We start from the raw sequence: 15,233 nt of genomic DNA on the forward strand, positions 1-15,233 counted from the left end.
CAGTGAGCATTCATCCATTGCGGGGCTGGTGTTATTCCCGGAGCAATTCTCTTCACTGTGCTGTGTTCCAAAGCCCTATCCCCATTGTTCCCTTTGTCCCATCCAGCACCAAGTGGGTGTTCTCCACAACAGCAGACAATGATTTCACATTTTTCAATAGTGGGTAGATTTAAATGGAATTGATTGGAAGGGGCAGGAGCCTGGAAGCCACTCCGGCACTGTGCTCAGGGATCGAGAAGGCTCCATTTCCCTTGCCCTGCTCCCAGCTGCAGCTTCTGATGTGAGAAGAGACAGCCCCAGCCTCTTCTGTTTCTCATACAGACATTTGTTAGCATGCCTCCAACCAGGCTAAGGGATGTTGCCTCATTTTTCAAAGATCTCTCTGGCATGTGCTGTTTCTCTCTGGCTCAGGGGCCAGGAGGTAGAAGCAGAAGATTCTGTTTGGGCTGTACTCACAGAGGCCAGTGGTGATGACTGACTCCTATTAATGATTAGTGGCTACACATCTGTGGGTTTTTTTATTTTGTTTTTTTTTTTATTTTGTTTTCAATTGATACATAATAGTTGTACATATTTATGGGATACAGCGTGGTGTTTTGATACACGTGTACATTGTGTAAAAATCAAATCAGGGTAATTAGCACATCCATCACCTCAAACATTTATCATTTCTTTGTGGTGGAATATTTAATAGTCCACTCTTCTAGCTATTTTGAAACATGCAGTACAAAATTGTTAACCATAGTCACCTTAATGTGGATAGAACACCAGGACTTATTCCTCCTGTCTAGCTGTGACTGTGCACCCACTGACTAATCTCTCCCTATTACCCCTTCCTCCAACCATCTCCGTCCTCTGGTAACCATCATTCTACTCTCTATTTCTATGAGGTTAAATTCTTTAGATTCCCCATGTAAATGAGATCCTATGGGGTATTTGTGTTTCTGTGCCTGGCTTATAGCACATAATAAAACATCCTCTGGGTTCATCCATGTTGTTGCAATGACAGAATTTCTTTCTTTTTTATGGCTGCATAGTATTTCATTCTGTACATATGGACATACCTTGGATATACTGCCAGTTCATTGCAGACCATCACAATAAAGCAAGTCACTTTTTTTTTTCTGAGTGCATATAGAAGTTATATTTGCACTATACTGTGGCCTATTAAGTGTGCCATAACATTATGTCTAAACAAATGTACATATCTTAATTAAAAAATACTCTATTACTAAAAAATGCTGACACAAAGATGCAAAGTGAGCACATGCTATTGGAAAAAAATGGTGTTGATAGACTTGCTCTACACAGAGTTGACACAAAGCTTTAATTTATAAAAATCACAGTATCTGCAAAGTACAATAAAGTGAAGTGCAATAAAATGAGGTATGCCTGTATATCACATGTTTTTTCATCCATTCATTCATTGATAGACATTAAGGTTGATTCCTTCTCTTGGCTACTGTGGATAGTGCTGCAGTAAATGGGGGTACAGGCATCTCTTTGACATATAATTTCAAATCCTTTGGGTATATAGTCAGTAATGGGATGGCTGGGTCATATAGTAATTCCATTTTTAATTTTTTGAGGATCCTACATACTGTTTTCCATAATGGCTATACTAATTTACATTCCTAGCAACAGTATATGAGTTCCCCTTTCTCCACATCCACACCAGCATTTGTTATTTTTTGTCTTTTTGATAACAGTCATTCTAAATAATGTGAGATAACATTTTATTGTAGTTTTGACTTGTATTTCCCTAGTATTTAATGATATTGAACATTTTTTCATATACGTGTTAGCCATCTGTAAGTCTTCTTTTAAGAGCTATCTATCCAGGCTTTGTGCCTTTTTTTTGTTTGTTTGTTTTTTGATATTGAGTCTTGCTCTGTCGCCCAGGCCGGAGTGCAGTGGCATGATCTCGGCTCACTGCAAGCTCTGCCTCCCAGGTTCACGCCATTCTCCTGCCTCAGCCTCCCGAGTAGCTGGGACCACAGGCGCCCGCCACCATGCCTGGCTAATTTTTTCTATTTGTAGTAAAGACGGGGTTTCACCGTGTTAACCAGGATGGTCTTGATCTCCTGACCTCGTGATCCACCCACCTCGGCCTCCCAAAGTGCTGGGATTACAGGCATGAGCCACCATGCCCGGTATGTGCCAATTTTTAAATTATATTGTCTTTCTGCTATTGAGTTGTTTGAGTTCTTTATATATTCTGAATATTAACTTCTTGTTAGATGCATAGTTTGCAAATATTTTCTTCTATACTGTAGGTCATATTTTCATCTACAGTAGTTGATTGTTTTATTTGCTGTGCAAAAGATTTTTAGTTTGATGTAATCCCATTTGTCAATGTTCACCTTTATGACTGTGCTTTTGGGGTCTTATGCAAAAAATCTCTGCCTATACCAGTATCATGATGTGTTTTCTCTGTGTTTTCTTCTAATCGTTTTATCATTCCAGGCTCTACATTTAACTCTTTAATTAATTTTGAGTTGATGTTTGTGCATTGTGAGAAAAAAAGGGTCTAGCTTCATTATTCTGCATATGAATATCAAATTTTTCTAGCACTATTTATTAAAGACAATATTCTTTCTCTATTGTGTGTTTTTGGCATCTTTGTCAAAAATCACTTGGTTGTAAGTGTGTGGATTTATTTCTGGGTTCTTTATTCTGTTGCATTGATCTATGTGTCTATTTTTTATGCCAATTCCATGCTGTTTTGATTACTATAGCTTTGTAGTATATTTTGAAGTCAGGTAGTGACTTCATATTTCTGTGAAAAATGTCATTGGTATTTTGATATGGATTGAATTGAATCTGTAGATTGCTTTGGGTAGTATGAACATTTTAACAATATTAATTATTTTAATCCATGAGTGTGGGCTATCATTCCATTAAGTTGTGTCTTTTCAATTTCTTTTGTCCGTGTTTTATAGTTTTGTGTAGAAATCTTTTATCTCTTTAGTTAAACTTACATCTATGTATTTTTTTTGTAACTATTGCAAATAGGATTGTTTTCTTGATTCCTCTTTTGGATAGTTTGCTATTAAGGTATAAAATGCTACTGCTTTTTCTATATCGATTTTGTATCCTGCAACTTTACTGAATTTGTGTATCAGCATTGAATTTTTTAGTGGAGTCTTTAGTGTTTTCTATATATAATATTATGTCATCTGCCAATGGGGACAATTTAACTTGTTTCTTTCCAATTTGGATGTCCTTTATTTCTCTTACCAAATTGCTCTGGCAAGGACTTCCAGTATTGTCTTGAATAAGAGTGGTGAGAGTTGGCATCCTTGTCTTGTTTCAGATTTTAGAGAAAAAGATTTCAACATTTTTCCATTCCGTATGATATTAGCTATGGGTTTGTCATATATGACCTTAATTATGTTGAAATACATTCCTTCTATGTCTAATTTGTTGAGCATTTTATTGACACTTCATAACTATATATATTTATGGGGTACAGTGTGACATTTCAATACATGTATACATTGTGTAATCATCAAATGAGAATAATTAACACATCCATCATCTCATACATTTATCATTTCTTTGTGGTAAGAACATTCAGAATCCTCTCTTCCAGATATTTTGAAATATACAATAAATTATTGTTAACTGTATTCACCCTGCTGTGCAACAGAACAACACAGCTACACATGCGTGCTTCTGACAATACCTAGGCTGCAGAATAGTCTGTCACTGTGGCTGGGATGAGACCTTTCCTTCTGCTGCCTATAACCTATACATTGATTTGATCTTGAAGTCAATGTTCTTTTTTTTAATTGTTTTAGTTATTTAAATTGCTTTACATATTTGGTTATAGAACTAAGGCAACTCTGTCACTGTAAACTGAAACCAGGGACATATTGGACAATTGCACATCTGCAATAATGAAAAGTAAACGAGTCAGAAACCATATTATATGAGAGGCCAGTGGAGATGGCATCAGAGTAAAAGCTAAGGGCACAGGGTAAAATTCCAGAAACTCTCTGGACACATTTGGGAGTTGATGCTAGTATAATATTCCAGACAAAGTCATTGCAAATTTCATTTACTGATGCAGGCAGCATCAGTGTTATCCTCGTGTGCTCTTTTCAAATTCACTTTTCTGAGTTGTTTTAATTCACATTCTTAAATACTGAAATTATCTTAAAGCAGGCTATACTACTTTGTTATACTGTATGGCAGTAAAAATGGACAGTCATTTTCTTTAATATTCCATTGATTTCAAATATACCAGGCAGTAACTGAGACCATTAGATCCATCTCTCCCTTGTTTTACCTTTAAAAGTTGGGGCTGGAGAAATAAAAGTAACTTGCTTTACAAAGTCCCAAGTTTCTCTACTGGCGGGACATGGCTAAAACCACCATCTCCTAAATTTCATTTCCCTTTTTGTGACTGCATTTTGATGCTCCCAATTCATAGGCAGAGTTTCAAATTACATTCATTTTTAATTCTGTGAACGATTTATTTAATCCCTTCAGATACCTGAACCAGTGAAGCTGGTTTTTTTTAAAAAAGTGTGCAGACCATATAAACCCATGCCTCCACTGTTTTTCTCTACTTGTTGAACTGTCAGTATCCTGTCCACAGTTGATGAGAAGACTCCTAGCATGAAAAAGTTTGGAAGCTTAGTAATCGCTGGCATAAAAGAGCTAACCAGAACAGAAGTCACCTCTGCAGGGGAAATTAGTAGCACACCTCATCAAGATTGAGGGGGCTGGTGAAATAAACACAAATTCCATTTAGGGACCAGGCTCCTGGAAAAGGGACCTAGGAGTAGAGCACTAGACAGAGCAGTCATCACTCGGGGCACATGTTGACTGTACAAGGAGACCAAAGCCAGATATGTGAATACGTAGCAGTCTGAATATCACAGGAACCCCAAGTTCTAAGTAGAAGGGCAACTGTATATTCCCAGACCTCTCTCATTGCCAAGCAGGGCTCTCATTGTCTCAGGGACTTCCTAAACCTATCATGCTTGCCACAGAACTAAGCAGAAATAAGTAGGCTCCAACCCACAGGAATCCACTGTCCACCCCCATCATGAAGATTCTGTCTACACACCAACAGCATGCCTGCTTCTCTGGTATTCATGACGTGAAGAACTCCTTGAATCATAGGGCAAATTTCTGAACAAAGACAGCATTCTAATCGGTCAACAGTAAAAAAAAATTGGGATGTCAAGGGGCAGATATATTTGGAAGACTGGGTTGTTGGAGCTTCATGTCTGTTTGTAGTGAGCCAACTTTCTGGAATAGGGGGCTAACGTGTAGAAAGCTGATTTATGCAGTGAGTTAGGCTCAAACTCACTGAGTTTATGACTCAGCAATGTCTGTCTGACATTCATTACCACTCAAACAGACTGGCGGTCATAAATCCAGCTTCATATTTAGTTAAATGGCTCCTATCATGAGACAAAGGAACAAAAGGGAGACATCCACAGCTGTGTTATTCATCCTGCACCTCACTAAAGAACAGGAAAGAATGTCAAAATAAAGAGGTCGTGCTGTAGTCGATTTATATTTATATGCATATATGCATGTATGCTGCATACAAATACTATATAAGAACATATGTTGAACTCTGCTCTTCCTGCGGGAAAATGTTGCGAAGCAGCATGTCTTTTCCTTCTGTGCTGGAGTAAAATTGATCTCAGGCTCTCCTCACCAGCTGCTCCCAGACACCAAGAGATAGTAGCTTACATAAAGAGGTAGGAGAAGGGCTTGTAACTGGCCCATCTCCTCACTTGAATATTCTTCAGCCACATGCAAGGGTGAGGTCCTCATACTGATTAAAAGCCTGACTGGCTGCTGGCAGAGAGGCATGAGGCTTGAGGGGCAGGAGGGGATGCTGGCAGAAATACATGAGTGAAGATGATGGGGAGGAGAAAACAGGTGCCTTTTGGGAACTCACAATGACAACTTCTGTAACACTTTGAGTTTTGCCTTTCTGGGGAGCTATTTGCTACAAGAGTTAAACTAGCGCTGATCCTCTCCTTCATAAGGTTCTATTTCATGGCATATTTTTAACAACTAGAACGTTCAAAATAGGGGAGACAGATAACATGGTCTCAAAGATCTCTTCCAGCTCTCCATTCAATGGTTCTGTATTAGACTGCACAGTTATTAGCTATTTTGATGGTGGAGAAGAGAAGAAGAAATGCACATAGTAAGTTTGTTTCCTCTTTACAACTCAAGAAGAAATTCTATTATCCCCACTTTAGATATTGGGTAACTTAAGCTTGCCCGAGATCTCAAGGCCAGTGAATGGCAAAATCATATTCTAAATATGGGTTTTCAAACTCCTGTACCATTTCCTCTATAAGAATATTCTTTGAAACTTTATATTAAATAATTAATTACTTAGTATGTAAATATATTATAAACTTAACGTAATGATCCTTTTACTACTTGTTATAAACTGGGTAACTAGAGTTTAGCACAGAAATGGGTTTTATTATTGGTTTTTCCCTTTTAGGGGTTCCCATCTCAATTCTCAGAGAAAGTTGGCTAAAGAAGATAATTTCAAAAGAAAAAGGATATATTTGCCTCAAATCGCAGCAATAAGTCAGAGAGTATGAGTCAATTCCTACAAGTGGGGGCTGTATTCCTTCTTGCACTGCACATCTACAGAGAAGAGACCCTGAAGTAACGAAGATGTGTTACTAAGTATAAATGGAGAAAGACTGAGTCAATTCCACGTACAGAAAGGTTCACCATGCATAAGGAAGATGGGCAGTTTTTGAACCCACGAGTGACTAGAAAAATAAAAAGCTCAAGCACTTAGTTCATTTACAATTCAACACTATCAAAGAAATAAATGGTTGATACAAACCCCCAGGGGAACATCATTTTATTACACGCCCCCATAGGTGGCTTTTAAAGGGTTCTTGATTAGGTTTCATCACAATTAAACTCTCTACAACTAAAGGACACCAAAACATGGTAGCTTATATAAAGATGTAAGAGATGGGCCTGTAATTGGCCTTCAATTAAGTGGTAAAGAAGGGGATAATGAGGAAAGAAGCTTATAGACATGTAACTACTTGAACGTGGAAACCTGTTGGCTTTCAAAAAAATACACCTCCAAAATGGCAAATATCTTCTATATACCGATTGTGTTGTCATGTTACCAGTCACCTTTTTAATAGCAATGTGCTCTGGTTAAACCGAAGAGTGGTGGAAAAAACGACTAAACACCCCAGCGTTCTGAAAATGGGGTCCTTAGAGCCAATCAATATGAAAGCTACCAAGTGGATCTAACAAATGACAGGAAGAATTGATTCACAAGAAGGATGACAAACTTAAACCATGTATGGATGGCCCTAAAGCCAACAGTGGATGCCCTCCAAATGGGGACAGCTGAGGGTAGGAGTTGTGGTTTCGCTGCAGGGTGTGCTGACTCTGAGGCTCTGAGGATAAGGGCTGCTGTAGAATGCCTTCCTTGCATAGTGACTGCCTATGATTCCATTATTCTCAAAATCAGCCAAAAATATTGTAATTTTGAAAAATAGAGAAATATTCCGGCTTCCTGCTTGCATATATCTAGTATTAATGAGTTCCTTGGAACTAATATCAGGGAAACAAATCATATCCCTTGATTATGAGATTCTTAGAGACTATTTAGAGTCGGAGCAGTGGATTAATGGGATATGAGGTTGACTCAACATGGTAACTCTTTGAATTATCAACAGTAAAATCATCAGCACTAATGTTATGCACCCTGATTAACACCCCATCCAGCAATAAAGACAATTGCAAGAAATACGAGAATTTTAAAAAATTGATCTCAAAGTAGACCCCTTGGCCACTGACTTCGTAACCCCAAGGAAACCTCATATTGCTAATTTTGGATGGTCTTAGTGTCAGACACTTAATTGAGCAACAATTCAAGTGGAAAATGTGCTGAGAATTCTCAAAAGAGAGTTGCGAGTAAGGATACAAAAGGGAATTCATTATTGTGTGTAGCCTTTTCTTATTTTTCTTTAATTAAAAAAAAATATACCAGTCAAATGTGCTACATCATACATTACCTCAACTCTCTGAAGTTGGGGCATCCCTACCTCTCACTGAACCTACTGACTCCCTGAAGGATGAAGGAACTTTAGCCTGGATTTCAAATGACCACGGTTAACTCAAGTTTGACACAGTACAATAGTTTCACGGTATCTCAGAAACAATGTAACCCGCTATGGGTGGCTGGTGGTGGGAGGCAGGTAAAATTGGATTTTTTTTTTTTCCAGTGCTCATATAATTTGAAGATTATAGAATGTAGTTTTTAAAGGTCAGAACGAATTGCTAATTAAGTAGAGGCATTTGAAATTAGCAAATAAAACTTCTACTCAGAATAGTGACTAAGGAGTAATTAATCATAAGGGGAAAATGGCAGCGCAGTTCAGCCAGCAGTAAAATCATCTTTTAACTAGTTACCATAGAGCCTTCAGATGGTGTTACTAAGAAACTGTTAGATATTAATTTCGCTCTTTTCTCTTTGGGCTATATCATTTAAAAAAATAGCGCTCAACATTTTTCTATGAAGACACAAATCAAGTTCATCTGCACAGTCACTCTTGCAGGTATTTAGAAATATGTGGACTAGCTATGATTTCCCTTTACCTTTCACTCAACATGGGAGTGAAGTAAGGATTACATTATCATAGTCTTCACTTTAAATCCAGTCTACTTTTTATGTAACTCATTGATGAATCTTGGCATTTTAATTATTATAACACAGAATCACTTAATTTACTTCTCAAACCAGTGCTGAGACTCCCTCCTTTCCTTCTTTTAAATTGCTTTTTGTTTGTTTGTTTGTTTTGAGACAGAGTCTTGCTCTGTCACCCAGGCTGGAGTACAATGGCACAATCTCGGTTCACTGCAACCTCCGCAACCTGGGTTCAAGCAATTCTCCTGCCTCTGCCTCTGGAGTAGCTGGGATTACAGGCATGCACCACCACACCGAGTTAATTTTTGTATTTTCAGTAGAGATGGGGTTTCACCATGTTGATCATGCTAGTCTTGAACTCCTGACCTCAAGAGATCTGACAGCCTCAGCCTCCCAAAGTACTGGGATTACAGGCGTGAGCCACTGCGCCCAGTCAAAAATGCCTTCTAAAAACACTTTGGTTTGGTTTCCAGGTGCTTTTTGTTTCCCTAGGTGCTATATCTGCCAGTTTTGGGTTAGATGCTCTCAACCCATGCTAAGATTCCATTTCACATCAAAATTTTTATATCTTAAATTTAAAGCCAAATTTGCAAACATGAATATTACAATCAAATATTCAGACAGTTGATTTGACATGCACATCTTAAACTTCTTAAACTAGAAAACAAATTAAGGCAGGATTTATACAGAGATCCATATTTTTAAGCACTTGGTATTTATTAATTAGCGAATCCACACCAGAATCCTACGAGGTAGCCTAGCTTGTCTTTATTACAAACAAATTAAGTAGGAGCCAGAAAAAAAAAAAAAAAAGCCTATCTCCACAATAATATGTTGATTGAACCCTCCTTATTCTGGTCACAAAAGAAAAACAGTTCCTCATATAAGTGGGTCAAGTGAACAATGAATATTTTGTTTGGATGGAATATAGAGAGAGTATAGTTATTTTATTACCTGGCAGTTTAAAAGGTAATTTTCTTAGTAGGCCTTTAATATTTTGTGTTCACACTGACCCGTCAGAAATTTCCGACTCAAAATATCAGCTTTGGAAGAGTTAGGATGCTCCCACACTCCACCCCCAGCCCCATCCAGAAGGTTCAAATGTTCCTATGGGAGTTTTAGTATTTTTCATGTATCTTAAATTTTTCATCCTTCGGTCTGGTTGACCTAATAAACTCATGTCAATAGAAAAGTGTAAAGACTCTTTCAGTTCCAATTTATGCTTATATATGTCTAACAAGCAAGTGAAACACAAATCCTATCTGTCTTTGTAGTCAAGCAATTGCGGATGAGAGTTTTATTACTACCTTTATCAGCCAAAGGAATCACTGTAGTCCCCTCTACTTAGCAGGTTACTTTATGACTATATTTATTAGTTCACTGGGCTTTGGAGACTAAATTTAACGAAGGCTCATTAATTTGGGTTTCACTACCGTGGCATTTGTGGCCTCTGGCACAGGTGCTAGCCTGAAGCTTACCTCTGCACTGACGAAGAAAAACTTTTTGCAAAGTAAATTAATTGTATGACCAAGACTATAGGAGTGTTTTATCTTCTTTTTTTTTTTTTATATTCACATACTACAGTTTTATTAAATCATGCTGGGAAAATTCACAATGAAGGTCCTAAAATAAAGTTCCATGTTTTGTCAAATATATAAATGCAATCCACTTACCAAATATCAACACTACATATTTTGTTATTCATTGTTTCCTAATTTCACCTCACCAAAATTTTAAGGTTAGGGCAGTCCAGGATCTAACATATTAGTCATATGTTTGTATTGTATAATTTTTAAAAAGAATACTTATCAGAGTTATCTACTTTACTACCTGAAGTTTATTGCAAATTTCAACCATATAGCCACTAACCTTTTAAATACAAATAATTTTACTCTGATATAGTTTAAGGAGTCCATTAAGCTTGTGTGTTATGTTAATTTTGAACAATTTTTCCCCCACTGCAGCAAAACTTTAAATGGGCAGTATTTGGTTAGTTTAGTTAACATTATTATAAAAACTCTGGAATAGTAAAAATACTTTAAATATTGATAATTTGAATAGCTTCACTCTTTCAAATGTATGGGTTCTCTCCTAGGTCCTTTGAATTAACATTTTACAGAAAATCACTTGACTCATGTTCTCAGCTTGCCCGGAGTCTCTGCTGGGACCACGTGTCAGCAGCTCCAGGGTGGACTGGACGTAAGACAGGGACACACCCGGGTCTGTGTGGGTCTCTTTCCTCTCCTTCAGAATTGATTTGGTTATTTGAAAACATTTACCTTCCATCCCACTTCCATCCACTCATAAAAGAATGGGAAGGTAAGATATCACTTAGCTGAACAAACATAACCACAGCAAACCAAACAGAAAAGACAACCACAAACAGCTGGCTTCCCAAGTAGGAATCTTTCCATTCCAGAATTCCCAAAATGTAAACAACATTAGCAGCCCCTTCCTGCCTAAAACTAAATATGTCATCTCCAGGGTACACTAGAATGATAATTTCCATTATCGGCATGGGCAAAAATAAAGAAATTTGAAAACAAACAAACACACAAAACCTCTTGCAGAGTATTCACTAGCATTTGACAGGTTGCCAAAGGGCAATGGTATTTAGATGAGGAATTCTGAAATAATCTGATTATTATGGCCGGAAGCTTATCTATAAAGAGTTTGGCATAGCCTCTCTGTAAAGTAAAAATCTATGTTCATAGACTTTTATATATTAGGTTATTTTAAAAAAACAAACACACGCACACACACACATGCACAGCACTTTAGGGCATAAGCTCAGTCACTGAACCCAAACAGAAACAGTGTTTTGTTGTTGTTGCTGTTTTTACTTGGACAGTGCTTATTTTACAGCAGAATTGACAAATAAAGGCTTATTTTACACATCCGAAGAAACACCATCACAGGAGGTTTGTAGGTCGGCTGTGTGCTTTCCAAAACAGCAAAATAGATTCTTCCCATCCAACCCCCTTTCCTCTCATAGAGCAGGGTGTGGCTGGTGGGGCTTCCTCTCTCTGCAGGCACAGAAACTGGCAGACCTTGTCCCTCCTGAGCGGGCCCTGCTCAAGGGAATGGTGCCAGATTTTGAACACAGGGAAACAGGCTCCTTCCTAACAACATTGTGCATTTCTGTGTCATTTTGTTTATTGCTCACTGAGTTGTTGCCACCTCGGCTCTTGGTGGAAAACAGTGGGTGTCCAGAAATTGCTGACGCAAGAAGATGGATTGCCTATGGTCGCTAGGGACACAGGGCAGCCCCAGCCAGATCCCAGCTGGTCCATGCAGGGCATCGTCAGTAGAAGCTCAACGTCCCACTTTGTAACCAGGCTGCAAGACACCAAGTCCGGTCACCATGGAAAAGAATTAAACCTAGAGAAAGAGCCTCACGGTCTGCACTCAGACGCTCCCCATCAGAAAGCAACTGTTTTCCTCATCAGTCTTGCTCTTTCCAAAGCGACTGAGTCTTGGCTCAGCAGCAGGACTTCAGTGAGAAACAGAAGAAATAGGGGACCCCGCCTAGCCCAAGGCCACCATTTCTTCAGAATTTTCTCGCTTCTTTCCAAACCATCAGTATCCCCAAATTAAAGCCCACAGTTCAGGCCAAACACCGTAAAAAAAAAAAAAAAATACTCATTTATCTCCATCTCATTCTGGGGTTTATAATTCTTCTTTTGGATGCTTTTGGGGGAAAAAATTCACCAAGGTCAAGGGCTGTGAAGACGTTTTTGCCTAAGGTCATCATGCAGGCAGACTAAGAATCTTTTCCTAAGCTATTATTTGGCAACTTGCAAGGAGGACTTGGCTTAACCTTGAGAAACTGTTCTTTGAATGATCAGAAAAAAAGGTGAGAATTCTTCCTTTATTTACTCTCTTCGTCTTCATTGTCCAGATGGTAAACCTGGCTCCTGTGCTTGGAGAACGGAGAAGGATTGGTATTTATTTGTCCATTTGGTATTTTCCACTAATAGTGATCTGTTCCGGTTCTGTGCATGTCACCCTCAACTGTGTCCAACATGGTGAGAAAAGAATGTATATTTCTGGATAGAGGTGGTTGACATCACACTCATTGAGGATTTAACAGAATAATTATGCTCTGAGGAAATCTAGAATAGATTGGAAATTTAAATTTTTCCACTTTCAGTTTGAATAATGCTCCAACTGTTTGCTATAGGATTATAATTTAGAACATGTGCTAAATGTGTTATCAGGAAAGAATTTAAAAATCCATCCAAATATCATAACTTACCCCAAAATTAAAAAAAGGAAAAAGAAAAAAGAAACCTCATTCATTTCCAAAAATCAAGATCAGTCGTAGGTGAATCTGTGAATTCTTGTAGGAAATGTTTATTGTTCAAGAAAGAAGCCTCCTCTGGTGGTTGATAAGCAATTCTCCACGGCAGAGAAATGCTGATATTTTGTTCTTATCCCTTGATTGATGCTTTCACTACTTATTCTTCAGGCTATAAGACAGAAGGAAACACAGTGTTACCTTCTTTCATACTTACAAATTCCAACAACTCTTTCTCCCCCCACCCCCTGTCTCCCTTCTACTTCTCATATTACCTTAACCATCAAATTCAAATGTATCTGAATTTGTAAAGTTAATCTTTCAGGTTCTAAATAACCTATATATGTAATATCTCCATTACCAATGCCATCTCCACATACGTACAAGAAAATGTATAGCTCTACGTTGTCAATCCAGACACTAAATTCATTCCAAATGTTCTTAAAATAAAAATAATGAATTGATTTTTATTTACGGCATGCTGCATACACCCGTCTTTAAGTTTCAGGTATAACTACATGCAGAACCCTCTTGTTGAAAGTGGAGAGCAACATTACAGTGGTTAAATTTCAAATTAAGCCTCGTTATCCACTCATTCAGAATTTTCTCTGTTAGATGTATAGAAAAAAAAAATATTGTTTCTGGGCCGGGTGCAGTGGCTCATGCCTGTAATCCCAGCACTTTGGGAGGCGGAGGCGGGCAGATCACGAGGTCAGGAGATCAAGACTATCCTGGCCAACATAGTGAAACCCCGTCTCTACTAAAAATACAAAAATTAGCCGGGCATGGTAGCGTGCCTGTAGTCCCAGCTACTCAGGAGGCTGAAGCAGGAGAATCTCTTGAACCTGATGCAGTGAGCTGAGATATTGCGCCACTGCACTCCAGCCTGGCAACAGAGCGAGACTCTGTCTCACAAAAAAAAAAAAAAAAAAAAAAAAAAAATTCTTTCTGGCTTTACTTGCAAAAGGTATTGATTTAATCAAATCGAGAGCTAATTTTTGAAGGATTTTTTAGTTTTGTTTTTTTCTTTATGACAACAAGATACTACCTCTTACCACATGCCTACTATGAATTGTATATTTACTTTACATTTTAATTTAATCTACAGACCACTTTTACTATGTGTACCATTTCCACGCCTTTTAAAGGTGAGAACACTGAGGTTTCACTTGGCTAAATTAGTGGCACAAGATCAAACAGCTGTTAAGGGGTGGGACTTGAACCCTGGAAAAACTCAAAAGCAGAAGGTGAGAGAGCCTGTTGACATCTTCTGCTGGGGATTTCTCCCGTGCCGCTGAAGACGTGCTCCAGCTGAAAGGAGGCTGCTGGAAAAGCATCTTCTAGTGGTGGCTGTTTCCCTTAAAGAATATTTTAGAGGGAAGGGTGGCAAAAGTGTTAGAGCAGGTTAGACCCTTTTCACAGGTTTTCCCATCTTCCATCGCTAAGGTCCAAATGTCTCACTGGCAATCTGGTAAATGAAAATTCAAAAGCTACAAAAGAAAATTCTATCACTCACCTAGAAACACAGAGCATATGTTGAAATTTCATTTTCCAAAAAAAGTGCTGTCATAGAATATTCTTAGGATCTGAATAAGAATTTGAACATTGTTGGTAAAATGTGGACTAAAAAAATTGAGACTATATGCATATTTTTAAAAATAGCTTTGAAATATTTGACATTTTGCCTTAGCATGACTCTGGTAGCTATAGCCACTTTTTAGTAGTTGTTATAAAAATTAAAATGCTGTTTTAGAATCTCATACTCTGCTACCATCCGGTCATGACCTAAGGAAATTCAACAGTCCTTGTCATCTTCACAGATTAATGTGACGTAAGGGTTGAAAGTTCTCACTGAGCAAATAAGTATAATTTCATTTTTATAAACTGCAAAGATGAACACTTTTGAGATTAAAATGAGTTTGAAGCACAGCATCTTCACGTAACAGTAAGAAGACCAAACATTCACAGCTAAACAGTCTTTAGTAATGATTACATTGTTAGAGAAAATCAGATGAAAGGGTTTTTTTTTTTTAAACTTATAGTAAAAGTAGTATATTAAGAACTTAATCCCATAATGAGGAAAAATATCACACTCTTCCTTTATATAGTCATCATAATTATTCAGATCCTTTCTGAATACATAGAAATAATGACAAAATGTCTTTCAATTCCATATAGCTTTTGTAATTATTCATCCATTACTGTTATTATTGCTGGAAAGGCTACTTCGTATTTTAGTCAGCATCCCATTTG

At 37.8% G+C, this 15,233-nt stretch overlaps 1 protein-coding gene across 3 annotated transcripts in view; it reads right to left on the minus strand.

Annotated features, from left to right (window-relative positions):
• Positions 1-513: 513 nt before the first annotated feature.
• Positions 514-15,233, minus strand: part of ZMAT4 (zinc finger matrin-type 4) — a 382,280-nt gene continuing 367,560 nt past the window's right edge. For all 3 annotated transcript variants that reach the window (XM_055296035.2, XM_055296034.2, XM_055296033.2), the window contains one exon: positions 514-13,152. In XM_055296035.2, the coding sequence (XP_055152010.1) occupies positions 13,137-13,152 (16 nt within the window). In that variant the 3' untranslated portion in view covers positions 514-13,136. The remainder of the gene's footprint in view (positions 13,153-15,233) is intronic.

The sequence above is a fragment of the Symphalangus syndactylus genome, chromosome 10 (assembly GCF_028878055.3).
Source record: "Symphalangus syndactylus isolate Jambi chromosome 10, NHGRI_mSymSyn1-v2.1_pri, whole genome shotgun sequence".
NCBI lineage: Eukaryota > Metazoa > Chordata > Mammalia > Primates > Hylobatidae > Symphalangus > Symphalangus syndactylus.